The sequence below is a fragment of the Neopsephotus bourkii genome, unplaced genomic scaffold (genome assembly GCF_033783945.1).
Source record: "Neopsephotus bourkii isolate Nb327-2 ecotype Australia unplaced genomic scaffold, CSIRO-AGI_Nbou_v1 NB_346, whole genome shotgun sequence".
In the NCBI taxonomy this organism is placed as follows: Eukaryota; Metazoa; Chordata; class Aves; order Psittaciformes; family Psittacidae; genus Neopsephotus; species Neopsephotus bourkii.
The window spans coordinates 467,155-488,427 of record NW_026900852.1 but is presented as its reverse complement, the minus strand read 5'-3'; the positions used below and the strand labels follow the sequence as shown (position 1 = coordinate 488,427).

The window sequence follows — 21,273 nt, the reverse complement described above, 5'->3', positions numbered from 1 at the left end:
CCGCCGCCATGGTGGGTAGAGGCGCGTCCCGCATCCCCGACCGGTGAGCACGGACCCGGGTCCCCCTCGGCCTCTCCCGGGGTTTTCCCGGCTCCGGGAGCCGCGGCAGGGAAGGGCCCCCGGGGCCTGGGTGGCTTTGGGAGTCCCCGGGTGGGGAGGGAGGGGAGGTGGCCGCTGGGCCAGGCCGCACCGCGGTCTTGCTGTTTAACGCTTCGGTGCTGTGGGGTTTAGGTGGACCGACTACATCCCGCTGGGCAGGAGGATACCGGGAACGCGCTTCATCGCCTTCAAGGTGCCCCTGAGGAAGGTGAGTGCGCGATGGGCGTGTGCAGGGTGGGAGTGGCAGCGAGGAGGAGTCGGTGTGTGTAAAAGCGATGAGGGAACGCCTGCAGGAGCAGGGCGAGCTTTAAGGTCCCTTCCAACCCAAGCCATTCCATGATTCTGGGTCCCGGCACCGTGCTCTGAGCATTCCCCCGTTACTGTGTTAGGGCAGGAGGGATCCTGTGAACACCTCCCGCTGGTGCTGCCAGGAGCCTGGGGGCTGCACATCCCAAGGAATGCAGTGCCAGAGACAGTGTTCAGGAGCAGGGGTTAGGAGTTGGGCTCTGCTCCCAAGGAACAAGGGATGGGACAAGAGGAACCGGCCTCAAGGTGCACCAGGGCAGGTTTAGATGGAGCTGAGGAACAATTCCTGCCCCAAAGGGTGCTCAGGCATTGGAACAGGCTGCCCAGGGCAGGGCTGCAGGCACCGCCCCTGCAAGTGTTCACACACTGTGGAGTCAAGGCCTCAGTGCCATGGGTTAGTGGTGGCCTTGGCAGTGCTGGGGAACAGCTGGACCTGATGAGCTTAAAGCTCTTTTCCAATCAAGCTGATTCTGTGCAGGATCCTGCTCTGCTCTGGAGGGGTCTGAGCAGGGCAGGTGCTCCTAAAGCAAACACTGGTTAATGTCCAAGGGGGCTGAGAAGCCCATGGCCAGGAGTGGTGCTGTTTGCTCCCTTCTCTTTGAGCTGAAGCTCTGTTTGATGGCTTTCACTAAACAAAACTTCACTTTCTGCGAGTGCTTTTTCACAGTGCAGTGTTCTGCCACAGGGAAAAGTCTGCTTTGTACCCTCAGCTGAGCAGCCTCAAAGCAGCAAGGGCCTGAGCATGTTCTGGTTTGGTTCAGTGTAACCTGTGTGTCCATCTGGCTTTGCCTGAGCCCTTCTCTTTGAAGGGATGATCTTTGGGCTGTTCTGGAGCATTCCTGCTCCAGTTCACAGTTCACCTGAGTGTTAATATCAGCTCTTAAACATTATTTCCCTTTAGAGCTTTGATCAGAACCTTCATCCGGAGGAGAGATTTTCACCCCATGACCTTATTAAGAAAATCAAAGAGCAGAAGGAAGAGCTGGGCCTGATCATTGACCTGACCTACACCACTCGTTACTACAAGCCGGAGGTGAGTCTTGATCCTGCTGCTGAGGAAGTGGAGCTCTGTGTAAGCCTTGACATTGCTGATAAGGGGCAAGATGTTTCTTACAAGAAGATAACTTTAGTGTGAGGCGCCCAGATCCTCTGGCAGGGGGGTGAGTTGAGGCATTGAAGGCCCATTGGGGTGGGGTTTTCATCCTCAATCAAGTTCAGGCCTGGAATCTTTAAACTCTGTTGTGTAGATCCTCTTTGTCCCAATCAGCACAAGTTTTGTGATTCCCCTAAACCTGTTTTTGTAGGCTTCTCCTGAGCAAATACCTGCTTACAACCAGCTTTGCCTTGTGATATCAAATGTGTGGATAATGGCTTGGAAAAGTGTTCCAGCCTCTGCATGTTCCTTGGGGAGGAAAGGCAAGAGAAATGAAAATGCCAAAAGGCTGCTCTAGAATACTGGGCCTATGCCCAGGGGGTGAAGCAGAAGCGTTCTTACCTAAAACAGTGCTGCTGCTCTGTTGGTCTTAGCTGAAAAGCTGCTTCTGAGTGAGTGCTTATGTGATAAGAATCCTTGTGCTTTCTGTGGAAATCACTGACTGACTTTCTTGTAGGAGCTCCCAGCCTCAGTCTTCTACTCAAAGATCTTGACAATGGGACATCAAATCCCAAACAGGCACACTGTTTCTCAGTTCAAGTATGTTGTAAAACAGTTTCTGAGAGACAACAGAAACAACAGTAAGTGTGGATTTCCCTTGGGAAGGGCACTGCAGGGCTGGAGGCCAGAGATGTGTTAATCGTAGAATCCCAAACTGGTTTGCGTTGAAAGGACCTTAAAGCTCCTCCAGCTCCAACCCCTGCCACAGGCAGGGACCCCTTCCACTGGAGCAGCTTGCTCCAAGCCCCTGTGTCCAACCTGGCCTTGAGCACTGCCAGGGATGGGGCAGCCACAGCTTCTCTGGGCACCCTGTGCCAGCGCCTCAGCACCCTCGCAGGGAAGAGCTTCTCCCTTATCTCCAACCTGAACTTCCCCTGTTTCAGCCTGAACCCATCACCCCTTGTCCTCTCCCTACAGTCCCTGATGCAGAGCCCCTCTCCAGCATCCCTGTAGCCCCCTTCAGACACTGGAAGCTGCTCTGAGGTCTCCATGCAGCTTCTCTTCTCCAGGCTGAACAGCCCCAGTGTTCTCAGCCTGGCTCCATACGGGAGTGTGATTCCATCCCTGATCTGGACTTGCTCCAACAGCTCCATGTCCCTCCTATGCTGAATGAGCAGCATGAATTTCTTTTCCTCTTCTTGGCATGTGAATGTCAAGACAGTAAGTTTGGATTGTTGTGGTGAAGGAATTACTGCTGGCTCTCTGATAATTTGGCACTGAGTGGAGCTTTAATTGCATTTGAGAGTCCATCTCTAGGCTCTCTGTAAACACAGATGACTGTTGGTGCTTGGGAAACATGCAATGGCTTTTTGTGGAGCTTTTAAATACATCTTCCCCATAGTGAGCTGTTTGACCATGCAGATAAACTCAGGATTAACTGAGTCTGTGAGTCGAATCAGTGGCTTTAATTAGACATAAATATAGTGATGTTGGTGTGTGGTCCCTTATAGTCATTTATGCTGGTGTCACTGCTGGAGAGTGAAAGCAAACGGGCTTGTTCTGGTGGGATTTTGCAGTAAGGCTGTTTAAATATAACCTGATTTTGGTGTCTTACAGATAAACTCATAGGAGTTCATTGCACACATGGCTTGAACAGAACCGGCTACCTGGTTTGTAGGTGAGTCAAACTGGGTTCAGTGGTGGCATTGCCAGCTGCTTGGTGCTCCAGGAGTTGCAGCAGTAAGTCAAGAGTCAAGTGAACTTGTGTCATCCCAGACTTGCAAAGATTTAGAGCTTTGCAGCTTCCAGAAGCTTGTTGTTGGGGATACTTCTTGGGCCAAATTTCAGCAGCCCAAATGCTGATCCTCCATTCTGGCACAGAAATAGAAGCTCTAAAAACTTCCCAGTTACTCCTTGTTGAATTAGCTCAGACCTCTCAATGTTTCCATGGCTAATTGTGTAATTAGAGTTTTCTTGCTGTGCAGGTACCTGATTGATGTTGAAGGCATGGAGGCAAACACTGCAATTGAGTGTACGTACGTGTGTGATGTTCTTGTTGGGTGCGGGGTCTTTATTGTGGACTTGTGGTTTTAGATGGTCAGAAGGCCTGGGCTGGCTCCAGGGAGGTAGCTGTGGTTTAGCTCTGTGTTCCTGTAATGTGGAATGGGAGCTGGATCAGGACTGCAGAGGGGGAGAATCCCCTCCCTGAGCTGCTGTGCACATTCTGGGGGTGAAGCCCAGCACATGGGGGGGGTTCTGGGCTCAAGCTCACACTGAAGCCACATCATGGCAAGCTTCTCCTCACCCAACAGCCCGGTTCCTTCTCCTCAGGGCTGTCCCATCCAGCCTCCCCCAGCCTATGTTTGTACTGGATTTCCCCAACCCAGGGGCAGGACCTTGCTCTTGGCTTTGTTGAATTCCATGAGGTTTGCACTGACCCGCCTCTACGGCCTTCAGGGTCCCTCTGGAATTAAGTTTATGGCCTGATTGTGGAGCTGAGCCTGGTTGAGGGAACATGGTGGGCACTGGACAGGGGTTGGATCACTGCAGCTCTGCCCTGTCCCAGGCTGTGGTGTGAAGGGCAGTAGTACTGAGTGAAGTCACCCTGTGTGACCTAAGCGTTTTAGTGTTGGTTGAAGGGGTTAAAATCCTTCTGAAGGAATTAAGTCCTCTGCAGCCCCTAAAGTGGCATGTACAGAGTGGTGTTGCAACTCAGACCTGTTTCTCTCCAGTGTTCAACAGAGCTCGAGGGCATCCTATAGAGAGAATCAACTATATCCGACATCTTCAGCAGAGACCTGTAAAAAAGTAAGTCTTTTTGTGTGCATAATCAAGTGTGTGCTCAGGGAGAGCTGATGTCAAGCAGCAGGTGCTTAATGTGACTGGTTCCTAGGAAGGGAGATCAAAGGGGCCAGTGGGGAAAGAGGAAGGTGGGGAGCTGAGGAGATCTAAGTTGAAAGATGTGCTGCCGTTCTTGTTTGGGGAGCAGTGACACAGAGGGATGGGGGGGTTTAAGTGTAGAAGAACTCTTTGGACCATTTATGAATGGTTGGAACAGTCAAAACATGCAGATTTCTTTTTAAGGAATTGGGGACTAAACGGATTGGACTCGGACTGCTTCAGACAAAAAGCTGCCCCTACCCCAATCAGCAACAACCAGATGATCAAACATCATTCACATCATTCAGACCAGTTCCCCATAGCAGTGCCCAGGTAGGGTTTTGGCTCTTGAATTCCTTTCTCATGTTTAAGACCCTTAAACTTGGACTTTCACAAGCTACATCTCAGAGAGCACGCAAGAGAGCACTGCCTTGCCAGCTCTGCAGAGATGAATGAGCTCCAAGGTCCCTTCCAACCCAAACCACTCCATGAAAGCTTCCCTTACTGTGACTTCTCCTGGTTCTGACTCCTGAATTTTCATTCCAGGAAATCTGGCAGCTCCAAGAAGAGGCATAGAAGAGGTGCCACGGCACAGACACCGTACCAGGTGCCAGCACATGAGCTCAGGGCCATGGATCCAAGGCAGCCCCACAGGCTGGCAGTGAGGAACTGTCAGCTCTTGCTCCCCACCAAGGAGCAGAGCAATGGACTGTTCTTTCCCCCTCAGAACCCCCAGTTCTGCCCAGCTCAGGGAATGCAGCCAGCCAGGAGACGCAGGCACCATCACCGGAAACCTGTTGGGCCAGCATAGAGAATGTTGTCCATAAGGAAAGCCCATCCAGGGCTGTTTCTTTCATCCCTCCAGGATGGGGCTCAGCGCTGGAATGGGCAGCTTTGCTGTAACCTTCATCAGCCATTGGGAGCTGTAGTTGTTCCCAGCACAGATCTTTTAGCTCAGTTTTCATTTAACTTTTCTGTGCTTTTAGAAATCCCACAGGAATTTTGTCTCCTCTGGAATTCCAGAGTCAGAGCTCTGCTCCCTCAGGGAAGAATAAACACAGACACAAATGGACTAATGCTGAAGAAACATCCGCAGGAGCATCCCTTTAACTGTCAGCTGAAAGAGTCTTCCTTATTTTTCTCAATACAACAGATTTTATTCAGCCTAAACTCCATTATTTGGGTTTTTTTGTCCTTTTCACCCAGTTTCGCTGCAGTAAATCCCCACAGTGTGTAACCCCCCAGCCCCACTTGCAGGGCAGGTATTCCTCCCTGCTTAGACCGACCCTTCGGCTCTCCCCTCAGCCTGGCGGAGCACTCGGCCCTCCCCACCGTTTTGGGGTGAAAAAGTGTGTTTTCGGGTTTAGGTGCTGCCCCTTTAAGGTGACTGCACTAATAAAGGGGAAGCACCCTCTTGTCCGAGCGGGAGCGGGTGGTACCCGGATGTTGCGGCGGCTGCTGATTGGCTGTTCAAAGCGGGGCGGGGCCGCGCTGTCGGCGTCGCGGTCAGAACCCGGAAGCGCTGAGGGGAGGTGGCAGCAGGTCAGGCCCGGGCTCGGGGCCATGGGCGGCTCTAGGGGGCCGGGGGGGTCCCTTCCTCCCTTGGGGGGCCGGGACAAGCGGGCTCCGGTTGGGATTGTCCCGTGAGGTTCCCTTCGTGGGGCTCCGGCTGCGGGTGTCGTTGCTGTTAGGAAGAGGGATGTGTTTTGGGCCTCCCCTTGGTTTGTTGTGGGACGCTGGGGCCCGGGGGGGTTCGTCCGTGTTTGTGGTGGGGGCTCCTCCGCTCTTCCCTGCAGGGTGTGAAGGAGAGCCCTTAGAATGAGAGCCTTGTGCAGGGCTCTGGGTTTGCGGGGGGTGTCATGGAATGGCAGGGTTGGGTTAAAGGGAGCTTAAAGCTCCTCCAGCTCCAACCCCTGCCACGGGCAGGGACCCCTTCCACTGGAGCAGCTTGCTCCAAGCCCCTGTGTCCAACCTGGCCTTGAGCACTGCCAGGGATGGGGCAGCCACAGCTTCTCTGGGCACCCTGTGCCAGCGCCTCAGCACCCTCACAGGGAAGAGCTTCTGCCTTATCTCCAACCCGAACTCCCCTGTTTCAGTCTGAACCCATCACCCCTTGTCCTATCCCTACAGTCCCTGATGAAGAGCCCCTCCCCAGCATCCTTGTAGCCCCCTTCAGACACTGGAAGCTGCTCTGAGGTCTCCACGCAGCTTCTCTTCTCCAGCCCCAATGTTCTCAGCCTGGCTCTGTATGGGAGCTGCTCCAGCCCCTGAGCATCCTCGTGGCCTCCTCTGAGCTTGCTCCAACAGCTCCATGTCCTTATGATGTTTTGCTGACCAATGGTGAGAGGAGGAGGGCTGTAGTTTGGTGGCTGGCAGCTCGGTGGGTGCTTTGGGTACTTTATCTCTTGGGGTGCTGTGGGGATTAAAGGGGGAGCTCTGGATTGAAGGCACCAGGGAGTTACCACATGGGAGTGGTGTTTGTCGTCTCCTGGGGTAGGAGGATTGTGGATCTTGGTTGGGGGTGACTGAGAGCTCTGCCTTTGGGGAGCAGCTGAACTCACCCCTGGTAGAAGCAGCAGTGAGGAAGAGAAGCTGAAGGTCACTCTGAGCCCTATAAGTAAGTACTTTGGCATGCCTACTTCTGGCAGGACTGCATCATACAGCCCTTATTTAGGGCAAGAGGCCTGTTGAGCCCCCTCCAGGATTTGGGCTCAGAAACATGAACCTCCCAGTCTTAACAAGGGACTTGTGCTCTGAAGTAACCCTAGAAGGGCAACTCCTCTGCTGCTCAGGATCCTCAGGTCAGATCCTTAGCTCAGCTCAGGACCTTTCCCTTGTTTAGGAATGAGTCACAGTAAATCATGCTAGGACAAAGGGGAATGGCTTGAACCTGCCAGAGGGGAGACTGAGCTGAGCTCTTAGGCAGGGCTCTTCCCTGTGAGGGTGCTGAGGCGCTGGCACAGGGTGCCCAGAGAAGCTGTGGCTGCAGCATCCCTGGCAGTGCTCAAGGCCAGGTTGGACACAGGGGCTTGGAGCAAGCTGCTCCAGTGGAAGTAGTCCCTGCCCATGACAGGGGTTGGAACTGGAGGAGCTTTAAGGTCCCTTCAGCCCAAACCATTCTATTCTATGGTTCAGTTACGTGCTCTGTGTGTGGCAGTTGAGTTGCTGGAGGGTTTGGGAGCTGCTGTGGATTCAGCTCTGTGGCTTCACAGGGAATTTAACCCTTAAGCTGGTTCTGGGGTGTCTTTTCCAGGGGGAAACTGCTTTTAATGGAGAAGGAAGCGCATTGCTGAGTGTGGGCTCGCTGCCTCTCAGACAGTCTTGATGCTGCTTCCTCTGCTTCAGGTTCATTGACTTGTGCCATGGCTTAGAAGGCTTTGTCAGAGGCAGGCCCATGGATCAGGTCGAGGTGCATTCCTGGGGTGTCGGGTGTGCCTCCTGCAGCACGGAGCAGAGAGGGATTGTGACTGTGCCCAGGCAGGAGCAAGCTGGGCTTGAGCTGGTTGGGTGAGGGCAGATCTGCTGAGCAGCACGGGCTTCAGCTCCCCTCTCGTCTCGCTGCTGTGTAAGCGAAACCGTGCACACTGTGAAGCCGGTTCTACCCCAAACCAGTGACCAGAACTAGTTCTGTTGTGCAGAGAGACAGGTGGGAAGGAAATGCTGTTTTGGGTAGGATTTGGTTGGGTCAGACCCATGTCATCATTACCGTGGCCTGAGCTTGAATTTGTGGCTGCTTTTCAGGTTGTCAAGGTAAATGTCCAAGCACTGTGCCCAAAAAGAGCTGGGCCTCTCCCAGTTTTCTTCCTCAGGACCTTGCTTGGAACAGGAATTAAATGCTTTTCTGCTGAGGGGGTGATTTCTATGGAGGAGGGTGAGGTTGGACAGAGCCTTGGGTGACATGGTCTAGTGTGAGGTGCCCCTGCCCATGGCAGGGGGTTGGAACTGGCTGATCTTAAGGTCCCTTCCACCCCAACCCATTCTATAAACTGGATGAGCCACCTGTTTGACACTGGTTTTGACATGTTTGCCTTCCCTCCCACCACAGCTTTGATGTGTGGGGCTATGCCTGACCACGCTGACATCAGCCTCCCACCGGAGGAGCGAGTGCGACGACTGATCCAGGTGGGAAGTGCTGTGGAAGTGAATGAGGACATCCCACCACGACGCTACTACCGCTCCGGGGTGGAGATCCTCCGCATGGCCACCATTTACTCCGAGGAGGGCAACATGGAGCATGCCTTTATCCTGTACAACAAATACATCACGTAAGAGCAGCGTAGCGTGGCTTGCAGCAAAGCTGGGGTCCGTGCAAGGGGTTGTGGGCTTGGTGTTCAGTGTTTAGAGCGTGTCTAAACGCCATGAGGTCTTGCTGAGATGGAAGAACTGGGTTCTGTCCAGAGCTCTGCTCCTTTGGGATTCCATTTCCCACAGAGGTGAGGATACAGCTGGTTCCACTGACCAAGTGATGTTGTAAAGGTGTGAGGCAGAAACCCACAAACACCACTCACCTCTTTGCAGGATGCTTGTAAAAGGTCCTGTGGAAACCAGGCTCATCTTGTGTTCCTCTGCTAAGGAATACTCCTGTGAGCAGGAGGGAGGCTTTGTCACTCTAGAGCGGTTATAGATTGGCCTTGATTGTATCTAGGTTAGCCATGACATCATGCGGATGGGCAAGGATCCATGATCAAGGATCTCTGTATCAGGTATCTACCTGGAAAGGACATAGTCTGGTTGGTGGTTTCTCTAATGAACCAGCTTCAGAGGAGAAACCTGCTTTTACACTGGAATTACTACAGCCTTTTACAGCAGGCTGTGAGTTCCTCCTTCAGGCGCAGGGACCAGTTGTAGATTTAGTTTCACATCTCAGAATATAATCCCCCCTTAGCCATGCACATGTACACCCAAACCCTTCTCAGGAGGGAGGTAAGAGAGAGTTCTGGGTCCAAAGAACTTAATCCCCACTAACTGTTGAGTTTCTTGGCTGCTGAGCACCCTTCTAGAAAGCCCTAGATTATATATAAACCCAGCCAACACCATGCTTGGTCATTCATCTGCCCGATCTCCAGCTGTAGGGTCTGCATTCCATGTAGACAAGTGCAGAGCTGCATATTCTTGCTGTCATCTCTATAGCTGCCCAGAAACGAGCCATCTTGGGTCTGAAACCCCACTGCTGTGTCTGCCAAGCCGAAGCGTGCACTCTGGTGACGTGGTGTCAGGTCTGGATCGTGTCTGAGCAGCCTGACTACGAGCAGAGCGAATGTGCTTCTGTAGCTGTGCCTCTTGGTGTCTAAAGGGCTGAAAACTGGGGTCCTCATAAAATATCCCAATGGCACGGAGTGTCCTGTTCTTGTGGGTTTGTTGGCCAAAAGCCTGGCCTTCTGCTTCCACTCAATGCGCTCTGGTGTGGTCTCTGCTGTGCCCACACTACCCACTTATCCAGAATGTGGCTTTTCTCTCTGCCTACCCCCGTGGGCAGGATTCCTGCTCCTTAAATCCAATGCATTTTTCTCTGATTAGCTTTTCTTCCTGCCTTGCACTTCCTGAGCTTTTATGGGCATCACAGGGAGGCTGCACAGGGAGCTGGGGAGTGTAAAGCCCTTGGGAAGGTTTCCAGGCTGGTTACGTAGCTGTGGCCGAAGGAGAAACTCTTTAACTAAACAAATGAACTAAAAGCACCTTCTCTGGTTCATTGGGACACTGATAGGTGCTGGTGTGTTCTTCCCTCAGATACTCATGGCATTCATGTTTGCCTGGCTGCCAGGAAGGGGAAAACCTTCCCTGGGTGTGATGTCTCCAGTGATGATGCTCCTCTGGCTTCTCCAAAGATAGGAACTTGATGTCATCATCTCATTTCTTTAAATGAAGACGTGAAGCTGTAGCTGAGGGGATACAGGAGTTTCTAGATGTCCTTTTCCAAGGGGGATGATCCAGAAGGCAAGAGTGGGGTGCTGGTGGTTGGAGTCTCTCACAGGACTTGCTCTGCTCTCCTCTTTCTAGAAATGGGAGCTGAATTCCTTCCCCAGGGCTTCACCTCGCATGTGTAGTCAATGCTGTGCTGTCCTTCCTCAGAGCCCAACTGCCTGCTGGAGTGTATGGCAGCTTCCCACATCAGGCTGTGCCTTTGATAAGGGGAGGACTCCAGCTCTGGGAAGTACTCTTGGCTTGGTGTGTTTGATGGGATCCTGTGTGGGTCATTTTGGCTGCACAGCACCTTTCTCATGCAGAAATGAAGCTTACTGCCCAGCCCTCATAGGAGGCAAGAGGGCAGCACAGCTGTCTGCTCTCATGAGACCTGAATTGGAGCATTGTGTGCAGTTCTTGTGTCCTCAGCATCATAAGGACATGGAGCTGTTGGAGCAAGTCCAGAGGAGGCTACGAGGATGCTCAGGGGCTGGAGCAGCTCCTATATGGAGCCAGGCTGAGAACATTGGGGCTGTTCAGCCTGGAGAAGAGAAGCTGTGTGAAGACCTCAGAGCAGCTTCCAGTGTCTGAAGGGGGCTACAAGGATGCTGACGAGGGGCTCTTCATCAGGGACTGTAGGGACAGGACAAGGGGTGATGGGTTCAGACTGAAACAGGGGAAGATCAGGTTGGAGATAAGGCAGAAGTTCTTTACTGTGAGGGTGCTGAGGCGCTGGCACAGGGTGCCCAGAGAAGCTGTGGCTGCCCCATCCCTGGCAGTGCTCAAGGCCAGGTTGGACACAGGGGCTTGGAGCAAGCTGCTCCAGTGGAAGGGGTTGGAACTGGATGAGCTTCCCAACCCAAACCATTCCATGACTGTATCTCTTAAGACTAACCAGACTGAACTTTTAACATGTGCCTTGTAAGACATCTGCTTGCTTGTCTTCTTGAACAGCTTCTGTATTGATCTGAGTGGATGTTTCCGTTCCATCCCCATCGGGCACACTAGATTTGATTTTGCTGGAGCCAGATAAGAAAGCAAGCAGACAGCCACGTATTTTCTGTGGTGTTTGGGCTTCTGGTTTGCTGCGTGGCTGTGAGCTGCCAGGGTTGGAGCTGGGGGTTTGTGTGGGGTGTTGGAAGGCACTCGAGGGACGTGGTTTGGCACGTGTGCCACAGCACTGTGTATAAATAGTGGCTGCTCAGTGCCAAACAGCTGCTGCTTGGGGTGGACTTGGGAGCAGAAGGAGCTTTGAACAAGCTCAAAACTGCTGGTTCCAGTGTTGCCAGGCCTTGCTGGGATGTCAATAGGAAACATGAACAGCTCCTGCCCTTCGTCTGCCTCCATCCCCAGCCTGCCACTGCCTGGTCTTGTCCCAGAGATTTCCTCTGGCAGCCTGAGTCCCCTCTCATCCTGCTGCCTGCTTTCCCCCCTTCCTGACATGTGAAACCCCAGCTGTCTCTGCTGGTTTTTCCATCCTCTCCAGGCCAGCATCTGCTCTTAATCCTTTTTAATTAATGCCTTCCATTTTAATCAGCTCGCTGCTGGCAATGAGCACTGCCTTGTTTTGTCTCCTCGACACAGTGACCTACTTCATGAACAACCACTAGCTGGGAGCAGGGACCTCTCTGTGTGTTTCAGATGGAGAGGGAGCTTCTCTGTGGCTCCAGGCTGTGACGTGGTTATGCTGATCCCGTGGCCTCTGGCAAGAGCATCCTCACCCTCTCCGTGGCAACCAGGAGCATTTGGGGTTGCAAAAAGTCCTTCTTTCTCCCAGAGGACTGAGGTTTGAAGCAGCTGGGTTTATTTACTGCACACACACAGGCTTCGCAGCGTGAGGAGTGTTCTCACTCTGTCCCCTCTGAGTTCTTCCTGCTTGGTTGGTTTGTGCTGCTCCCTGGGGTACAGTCTCATCCTCACAACCCTTGTGCCTAAAGGATCCGGAGAGCATCCTTCTTCAGATGCTGAAGTGGTATAAGAGAGCCACAGAGGAGGGCAGGGATTTTGCTTTATGGCCACAGGCTTTTGTGGACTCAGAGCAAGCACAGCTCCACTAGCAGGAGGCAAGGACTCAACTGAGCTCCCCTTGAGCACGCTGTCAGCTTGTGCACAGCTGGGGACTTGATAACAGAACTCGGGGATGCCTCAAGCCTGGGGAGCCTCACAGAGATGAACCAGAGTGAATTGTCCTGTGTTTGCAGCTGCTTTCCTTGTTCTAGTGCTTGCAGGACTTCTAGACTTACAGAGCTTGCATCTTCACTGCAGAGCTCACTGGAAGGGGAACATTATCCCGTTTCTAGAAAAGCTGAAGCTGAACCTGTTCATAGTCACAGGGAGTGGAACTGGATGAGCTCTGAGGTTCCAACCCAACCCAACCCAGTCTGTGATTCTATGAAGTCTGCACAGAAGCAGCTCGGCTGCTTGAAACAGTGCCCTGACCTTTGGGAATGGTTGAGGACACCCAGCCAAAAGGCTCCTGATGCAGAAGCTGGGGATGTGAACGTGCCTTTAGCTTTCCTGCAAGTTTTCTCTTTTCAAGGTCTGAGCTGATTTCCCCATCTCTGGCACAAAGTGTTCTTTGTACAGAAGGAGCATGCGAGCACTGAGTCAGCTGAATCCTTGAGCTTGTGTGTGATCCCCTTGGATGCTCACAGAGGTGTAGGCAGGTGCCCAAGGACCTTCCTGAATCTCTGCCAGAGTCCTTGGTGGTTTAGACCAGCTTATTGTTTCTGTTCAAAACAAATGCATTTATCCCTGAGGATCATCTCCAAAGTCCAGGTGTGAGGTGCTCCCCTGGGACTCAGTGAGATCTGTGTGCCTGAAGAGCTCAGGAGGCTGGTACATGATGGCTTCCTGCAGAAAGAAGGTGACTCTCCTGATTGTGGGGAGCACAGGGCCCAGGGAGGTGGCAGAGCAAGGGGGCAGTGCTAGAGGGGAATGATCCATGACCCCAAAATGCCCTTAGTGTCTTGTGTTTGTCCCTTTCTGCTCTGAGATGCAGTTTCTCTCTTGTGTTTACAGGCTCTTCATTGAGAAGCTGCCACAGCACCGTGATTACAAAACTGCTGTCATACCTGAGAAGAAGGAGACAGTGAAAGTGAGTAGTAACAAGGCCAAGACTTTAATGCTGCTGTTGAAAATCCTTTGGGGTTATCAGCCCCGTGGTGTTTTCATGGCCCTGGGGCGAGTGAGCCACACAAACACTGGGAAGCAATATCTGAAGGGGGCCAGCAAGGATGCTGGAGAGGGGCTCTTCATCAGGAACTGTAGGGATAGGACAAGGGGTGATGGGTTCAGACTGAAACAGGGGAAGTTCAGGTTGGAGATAAGGCAGAAGTGATTTATGTGAGGGTGCTGAGGCGCTGGCACAGGGTGCCCAGAGAAGCTGTGGCTGCCCCATCCCTGGCAGTGCTCAAGGCCAGGTTGGACAGAGCCTTGGTCTAGTGTGAAGCATCCCTGGCCATGGCAGAGGGTTGGAACTGGAAGAGCTTTAAGGTCCTTTCCAACCCAAACCATTCCGTGATTCTGGGCTGGGGTTGTCCACTTTACTTGCTGCTGAGCATGAGGATGTCTTTTCTTTCCTGTTAAACTCCTTGTATCCAAAGGCCACATGGCTTTTCCATGCATGGTGGCTGGATGCTCAGCATGGTGGTGCTCAAGGGGTTTGCCACAGGATTCTTGGACACAAGAGGCTACTGCTCCTCTCTTCCACATTGAGCAGAAGAGCAAAGGACAATGCTGCCTAAGCTCTTGCTCAGTGTTGTTGGCGTTGCTGTTTGTGTCGCCGAGCTACAACCTGTCTGCAAGCCTGTCCACACATGGTGGTGGAGCTGCTCGGCCCTTCTTGCCTCCTGGGTGGTTTATAACCCCTGCTTGCTGCCTGTCCATCGATTCTTGCATCTCTTCAGGTCCTCTTTTCCTTGCCTTGGGGCTATCACCCTCTCCTGACTGTGCTTCCTCCCTTCAGAAACTGAAAGAAGTTGCCTTCCCCCGAGCTGAAGAGCTCAAGAAGGAGCTGTTAAAGAGGTACGCCAAGGACTATGCTAAGTACAAGGAGCAGAAGGTGAGTGACAGGAGACTGGAGGCCTGTGCTCCCCAGAAGACCCTCAGCCACAAAGGGTCTGGAACACAGCAGGTCTCCAGGGCTCTCTGGGTGTTCTGGAGTGTAACCCCGGCCTGCAGGGTCCAACCTCATCACTGCAGCACAGGGTCATTGTGATCACGTCTCTGCTGCTGGTATGACAGAGGCCCCTCTGCATCTTTGTGCATCCTGGAGGCAGTGTGAACTGGGACTGTTGGTTGGGGTTTTGCCCTCTTTGTCACAACATGAGGTATAGGTCTTATGGTACTCAGCAGGTAGCTGGTAACAGCACGAACAAGGATCTAGGGTTGTGTGGGCAAAGTAGAAAACCACAGTCAGTTTTGCTGCAGACAAGTGCAGTTTTAGAGATAGGACAGAGGGGAATCAAGCTGGAATGGCATTTCTGTGGAATAAGGAGGGTAAGACAGGAGTTCTGCTGCCCTGGTCTGGCTGGCTCTCCTGATGGAGGTGTGGATCTCTGTTATAAGCCGAAGCTTCCTTGCAGGGGGTGCTTTATGCTGGTTACCTTTTGAAACCCCTTGGGATTACTGAGGGTCTGCAGTGTGGAGGCCTCGTGCTTCCCTGCCTGCTGATGTCCCCTGGTGTTTCCCCTTGCAGAAAGCGGAGGAAGAGGCATTTGCACGCAGTTTGGCTTTGCAGCAGCAGCTGGAGGAGGAGAGGAATCGGGTGGCCCTGATGAAGCAGCAGCAGGCAGAGCAAGAGCAGTTCCATGTCTTTGAGGAGATGATCCGACGACAGGAGCTGGAGAAGGAGCGCCTGAGGATAGTGCAGGAATTTGGACAGCCAGAACCAAGTCCCGTGGCTCTGGACGGGCCCCTCATTCCTGGCATGGAAAAGCCCCCAACTGATTCAATCCCAGTCTCTCCAGTTCATCCTGCAAGTCCATCAGCGGGGACTGTCTCATCCAAACCTCCTGTTGTGGACAGGTCTTTGAAACCCAGTGCTTTGGGAAGCACAGAAAACAGTTAGTACCCCTCAGTGCACCCTTCTCCCTTGCTGGGCTGAGCCAAACAGCCAAGGAGCTGATCTGTTGGGAGGCTCTTGGAAGTAGCTGATTGTGATTCCATCCCATCGGGGGGTTTGGCTTTCCAAGTCCCTGGATGTTGTCCCTGTTGTCCTGTAAAGGTTTGTAGGGCTGGGGAGAAGTGTTTCCTCTTGGGAATTGCCCCCACCATGCTTCTCCAGCCCAATCTCTCTGCTGATCTAGGGGCTACAGCCTGTTTGGCTTTCCTAGATCCAAATGTTGGAGGTTGGGGTTGAGTTCTTGGCTAAGGGTGACTCAATCCTCCTCCTCACCAAACCCTCTTTAGCTAAATATGGCTCCACAATACTGATTGAGACACTTCTAAATGAGTAGTTCCTGACCAGTGGCACATCTTATTTAAATGACATTCTGTAAGTGCGGGGGTGTTCATTGTTATTAACAAAATACTGGGGGTTTAACACATTGCTAAAGGTGTTTCTCTATCTATGTTCCTTTACCCTGTTCTGAAAGAGGTAGTGACTGCCCTTTATGAAGCATCTCAGTGACTTCAGTGTCTGTGGCTGCCATTGTGAGGGTCACCATTAGAGCAGTTCATGTTTTTAGGGTGATTTATCTCAGCCTACTCCCTTCAGGTACTGACCTAAAGGCCCGTTTCTCCAGTGTCCTGACTCGTGCTCCCCTTCTCCCCACAGATGCAGGTATGAGTGTCCTTCGCCAGGTCATTGTCCCCAGGGAGCTGTGTCAGAAATTCCTCCAGCTGGCTGATGCCAACACAGTCCGGGGCGTGGAGACGTGTGGGATCCTCTGTGGTAAGCTGGTAAGGTGCTAATCCTGATTAAGACCCTTCAAGTGGCACAGGGACCTTTTGTCAAGGTGCAGTAGCTTTGGAAGTGGATGAAGGACCCTGATTCTTGCCACAGAAGGCTGTAGTGCAGTTTAGCTGATGACTGTGCTTCCATGTGAGTGTTAGGGATAGAATCATAGAATGGTTTGGGTTGGAAAAGATGAAAGGCATCTACTTGAGGGATGATCATCTAGTTGGTTGGAACTGGATGATCTGAAGATCCTTTCCAACCCAAGCCATTCTATGATTCTAGTTCCAACCCTTTCCATCATCCTTGTAGCCCCCTTCAGGCACTGGAAGCTGCTCTGAGGTCTCCATGCAGCTTCTCTTCTCCAGACTGAGCAGCCCCAGTGTTCTCAGCCTGGCTTCATAGAGGAGGTGCTCCAGCCCCTGAGCATCCTCATGGCCTCTTCTCTATGTCCTTGTGATATTGAGGACACCAGAACTGCACACAGTGCTGCAAATGGGGTCTTATGAGAGCAGGGGGGCAGAGCTCCTTTGACCTGCTGGTCATGCTAGAGGATGATCTGCCTCTTCTTTCCCTCCCTTTTACGTTAGGATCTCCTTATACTGAGTGAGGTGCCAGCTGCCCAGTCCCCATGGGTATTCAGTTTCCTCTCTCCTGCCTCAAGCACTCCCATATTGCCAGTGAGAGGCAGCTCTGGTCATTTGTCCTTTTGGTACCAGCAGGACTGAGGTGTCCCAGCTGTGAACTAGGACCCCCACCAAGACAGGGCTGTGCAAACACTCTCTGGAGACAGTGAATTCTCCCCCAAAGAGTGTTTGCATGCCCAGGTTTCTATTGGCAGCTCCATTCTGTTGCTTGGGGCTGCTTTGCTTGCAGAAGTGTGCTTTGAGATGAAGTTGTTTGATGTGGCAACTTGCTGCAATGCAGCTGCTTCCAAACTCATGATGATTGTTTAATTAGGAGGCATCATCTCCTGGTGAGTGGAGAGATTCACTCAGTGGGTGTCCAGGGCTCCTCTGAGCTCTTGTGGGTGCTCTGCACAGCAGGGGAAATTAAATAGAAAGCCATGTGGCATGCTCAGACTCAGAAAACCCTGTGACTCCTTTGCCAGTAACTTGCAGTTACCATGTCTATGACCCATAACTGGATGGTGAATGCATCCATGGGCTTGTTTCCAGGCCTGCTGTTCCCTGGCCAGGCTCCTGGGTGCTGAATGCAGAAGGACCATGTTCCAGAGCTTAGGAAATTACCCTTGTTTCCTGCTTGGGGGTGTCTGGTTGGTAACAGCCTCCCTGTGCTGCCTTGCAGATGAGGAACGAGTTCACCATAACCCACGTCATCGTTCCCAAGCAGCACGGGGGCCCCGATTACTGCAACACAGAGAATGAAGAGGAGCTCTTCATGATCCAGGATCAACACAGCCTTGTGACACTGGGCTGGATCCATGTGAGTCTCTGGTTCCTGTTTCACTTCCCAGCTGGCCTTAAATTCAGGCAGGAGGTGGAGGAGAGTTTAGTGGAGGAGATCATAGAATCACAGACTGGTTTGGGTTGGAAGGGACCTTAAAGCTCCTCCAGCTCCAACCCCTGCCACGGGCAGGGACCCCTTCCACTGGAGCAGCTTGCTCCAAGCCCCTGTGTCCAACCTGGCCTTGAGCACTGCCAGGGATGGGGCAGCCACAGCTTCTCTGGGCACCCTGTGCCAGCGCCTCAGCACCCTCACAGGGAAGAGCTTCTGCCTTATCTCCAACCTGAACTTCCCCTGTTTCAGTCTGAACCCATCACCCCTTGTCCTATCCCTACAGTCCCTGATGAAGAGCCCCTCTCCAGCATCCTTGCAGCCCCCTTCAGACACTGGAAGCTGCTCTGAGGTCTCCACGCAGCTTCTCTTCTCCAGGCTGAGCAGCCCCAGTGTTCTCAGCCTGGCTCCGTATGGGAGCTGCTCCAGCCCCTGAGCATCCTTGTGGCCTTCTCTGCACTTGCTCCCACAGCTTGGCGTGGAGCTGACAGCATCCTCTGGTTGAATTTCTCCCTCTGGTGCCATCCCAGTCACTACTCACACTGCTGGAGACACCCAGGCCTGTGTTAAGCTTGGGTTCCTTCCTAAAGCATCAAGCCCTTTGAAGTGGGACACATGAAGCTCATGTTTCATCCAGCTAAAAACTAATTCCAGGGGAGTCTCTGACTGTTGGGGCCTCCCAAGCTCCTGCTCTCAGCACAGGGCCTCTCCCATGCTGCATCCCTGGAGTAGTGCTGCTTTTCACAGGGAGCTGTGTGCTGCTCTGCCCTGGGATGTGCCAGCTCCAGATTCCTCTGCTGCCTCCAGCAGTGCCCTGTTCCCTGTCCCTGTGGAGCCTTTGGCAGTCAGATCTGTGCCAAGCAAAATGTTTGGTGCTGCTGAGTAATCTCTCGAAAGCAGCAGCTGCCTCGAGGGCTTTGACAAGTAAATGCCTGCTGCAGAGTGCCTGATGTGTGTGGGGTGCCTGCTTTGGGGTTCAGTGACAGCTCCGTGGCATTCAGGGACCCGCAGGGGTTCCTTGGACCTTTCCGCTGGTCTTGGCAACAAAACCAACCCCTAACAGACAGAACAAGACCTTTAGGCTGTGAAATCCACCTGTGAGATGGGGTTGGGTGAGGTGGTGGTTGTCTCTGCAGCCCTTGGCCATCTTGGTGGAAGTGGCTTCCTGAAGGGCTTTTACACCTTAAAGCATTGTACCTCCAAGTGTGACTTCCTGTGGGATATGGCCAGAGATGTGGAACTCCTCCTGTATTCTGGGTGGAGAAAGATGAGATGTTTTGGGACAATCCAAACCCGTTTTCAGTGTGTTCTCTGGGCAATCCAAGGAGCTGTGTTGCTTCTCATGTTAGACACGGTCCCTTTGGACCAGCCCTCCAACCCTGCCTTAACCTCCTCTCTTATGTTGTTCTGTGTTGCAGACTCACCCCACGCAGACAGCCTTCCTCTCCAGCGTCGACCTGCACACACACTGCTCCTACCAGATGATGTTGCCAGAGTCCATTGCTATCGTGTGTTCTCCAAAATACCAGGAGTAAGTATGGATGTGGGTAGGGAAGGCCTTTCCCTCTGTTGTGCTGACCAACCAAAAGGAGGCATTGAAGGGGTCTTTACCACAGCCCTTCCTCTATCGGATTCCTGGTGGGGGAATAAAGCATCAAGTCATCAAATGAGGCTGGAAGAGCACGTGTGAGTTGGCAGCTCTCTGAGCTGGTTTAGGGGGGGTGTATCTGGGCAATGGGTGCTCACCTGTGCAAGGGGGCTTGGGACAAGGGCCTGTAGGGACAGGGCAAGGGGAATGGCTTGAACCTGCCACAGGGGAGACTGAGCTGAGCTCTTAGGCAGAAGCTCTTCCCTGTGAGGGTGCTGAGGCGCTGGCACAGGGTGCCCAGAGAAGCTGTGGCTGCCCCATCCCTGGCAGTGCTCAAGGCCAGGTTGGACACAGGGGCTTGGAGCAAGCTGCTCCAGTGGAAGGGGTCCCTGCCTGTGTCAGGGGTTGGAGCTGGGTGAGCTTTAAGCTCCCTTCCAACACAAACCATGCTGTGACTCTGGATTCTATGGAAGCAGACTGCTCTGCAGCTGTAGGGCTGTGGAGGGGAGGTTCTGGGCACGTGGGTGTCCTGCAGCATCCTTCTCCCCTCTCACTTGAGATGAGCAGGCTCGAGCGTGCTCCTTGAGACCCAGCAGAGGGGCTTCTCTTTGCAGAGGCTTGAGCCACACGGAGCTTGTGTTTATTTGCTCTAGGACGGGGTTTTTCAAGCTGACAGAGCATGGCCTGGACGAGATCTCTTCCTGCCGGCAGAAGGGATTCCACCCGCACTCCAAAGACCCCCCTCTCTTCACTGTGAGTGACCCCACAGGGCAGCGGGGCTGCAGGACCACGAGTTGAATTGGTGCCTGTGTCTGTGCTGGGCTGTGACCCAGGACAGGGGGGTCAGCCTGGCAGGGAATGGCTCTTCTAGACTGGAGGTGCAGAAGCTTTCGCTCTTGTTAGTGCCCATTGGTGCGATGCAGAGCAGAAACAGGTCGAGGAGGTGGCAAAGGCTTGGGATGTGTATTTGTGTCTTGCTATGGTCACTGTGGCACTGGGCAGGGCAGTGGTTCCTGGTCCATGAGGGCTGTTCTGTGAAGTACCCTGGGTGCAGGTCGTGTCAGGAGGTAGAGGAGGCTCACCTGAGCTGGGTAACATCTGGATAACATCTGCATAACCCCCTGTCCCCTCTTTCTCTTCCCTTCTCTTCCAGACCTGCAATCACGTGTCAGTAGTCGAGAGAGACGTAGTCCTGATGGATCTCCGATAGGCCTCTTGCCTTAAGCATACACAGAAAAGCATCTACCCAGTTTCCAAGCCTAGGGAATTGGTTTTGTCTCCTGTAGCAGATGATTTCCACCGTGTAGTGATCCTTCCCCTTCCTCCCCAATAAACGCGGTGAAATCGGTGCCCTGACCCCAATGGGAGCATGTGAAACCTCAGTGCCTGGCAGCATTGCACTGGTGAAGTGGTGCTGAGGTTCAGGGTGTGGGGAGAAGCTAACTGGGAATTCAGAGATGGGAACTAACACTGAAGCAATTGTTTAATACTCTAATCTATGGCTTAAATAGCTTCTGGGGAGGGGGTTCCTCGTGATTCGCTGCAGACATGAGCTGGGGCAACCTCTTCAAGTGGGACTTGCCCAGATTAACCCTTGCTAAACCCATGTTTTGCCTCTCTGGGTTGCTGTGGTCTCGGTGCAGCTGGCTGGAGTAGGTAAGTCTTTGCTATAGCTTAAGATTAAACCTTCCTAACCGCTCTTACCCCATGCCAGAGCTTATCACTGCTGAGCCAGAGCATGCCCTGCTTGCTGGTACTCAGGTCTTTGCCCAGTGAGGTAGGAAAGGGCCTAAACTCCTTTAGGAACCCCTGTTCCGGGGGGGGAAGGTGCTTTGATGCACAAGCTGCTTCGTTGCAGCAGTGCTGAGGGGGGGCTGGTTACTTTATTCCATTTCCTGGATGAGGGATTTGCTCCAGGCCTTGGTTCAGCTCACTGCTGGTGTTACCATGGAGGAAGCTCTCAGTCTCTTGCTGCCCTGTGAAGGCTCT

The 21,273-nt window shown here is 53.0% G+C and overlaps 2 protein-coding genes and 1 long non-coding RNA gene across 5 annotated transcripts in view; 2 read left to right on the top strand and 1 right to left on the bottom strand.

The window, feature by feature from the left end:
- The first annotated feature begins 8 nt into the window (after nucleotides 1–8).
- Nucleotides 9–5,548, top strand: DUSP11 (dual specificity phosphatase 11). Its single transcript, XM_061348189.1, has 9 exons — nucleotides 9–43; nucleotides 232–307; nucleotides 1,307–1,438; nucleotides 2,016–2,139; nucleotides 3,116–3,176; nucleotides 3,484–3,530; nucleotides 4,231–4,306; nucleotides 4,583–4,711; nucleotides 4,925–5,548. Exons 1-9 carry the CDS (start codon nucleotides 9–11, stop codon nucleotides 5,187–5,189), a joined length of 945 nt encoding a protein of 314 aa, XP_061204173.1. The 3' UTR covers nucleotides 5,190–5,548.
- Nucleotides 1,521–21,273, bottom strand: part of LOC133209527 (uncharacterized) — an 85,405-nt gene continuing 65,652 nt past the window's right edge. Inside the window, exon 3 of the long non-coding RNA XR_009724678.1 lies at nucleotides 1,521–1,554. This is a non-coding gene — a long non-coding RNA (uncharacterized LOC133209527). The remainder of the gene's footprint in view (nucleotides 1,555–21,273) is intronic.
- On the top strand, nucleotides 5,762–20,633 carry STAMBP (STAM binding protein). 3 transcript variants are annotated; one of them, XM_061348183.1, is made up of 10 exons: nucleotides 5,763–5,920; nucleotides 8,424–8,643; nucleotides 13,301–13,376; nucleotides 14,247–14,342; nucleotides 14,979–15,345; nucleotides 16,059–16,183; nucleotides 17,487–17,624; nucleotides 19,115–19,227; nucleotides 19,938–20,037; nucleotides 20,438–20,633. In XM_061348183.1, the coding sequence occupies exons 2-10, from the start codon at nucleotides 8,429–8,431 to the stop codon at nucleotides 20,492–20,494; spliced, it is 1,287 nt and encodes a 428-aa protein (XP_061204167.1). In that variant the 5' UTR covers nucleotides 5,763–5,920; nucleotides 8,424–8,428; the 3' UTR covers nucleotides 20,495–20,633. The 3 variants fall into 3 exon arrangements, with proteins under 3 accessions (XP_061204169.1, XP_061204167.1, XP_061204168.1); XM_061348184.1 differs by lacking the exon at nucleotides 5,763–5,920 and adding an exon at nucleotides 8,032–8,128; XM_061348185.1 differs by lacking the exon at nucleotides 17,487–17,624 and having other exon boundaries at nucleotides 5,762–5,920.

Excerpts from the sequence above, each read along its gene's own strand:
- DUSP11 (XM_061348189.1), top strand. The coding sequence starts at position 9 with ATGGTGGGTAGAGGCGCGTCCCGCATCCCCGACCG. Across the intron at positions 308-1,306 it reads TCAAGGTGCCCCTGAGGAAG|AGCTTTGATCAGAACCTTCA; the intron begins GTGAGTGCGCGA and ends ATTTCCCTTTAG. Across the intron at positions 3,177-3,483 it reads ACCGGCTACCTGGTTTGTAG|GTACCTGATTGATGTTGAAG; the intron begins GTGAGTCAAACT and ends CTTGCTGTGCAG.
- STAMBP (XM_061348183.1), top strand. The coding sequence starts at position 8,429 with ATGTGTGGGGCTATGCCTGACCACGCTGACATCAGCCTCCCACCGGAG. Across the intron at positions 15,346-16,058 it reads TTTGGGAAGCACAGAAAACA|ATGCAGGTATGAGTGTCCTT; the intron begins GTTAGTACCCCT and ends TTCTCCCCACAG. Across the intron at positions 17,625-19,114 it reads TGACACTGGGCTGGATCCAT|ACTCACCCCACGCAGACAGC; the intron begins GTGAGTCTCTGG and ends TCTGTGTTGCAG.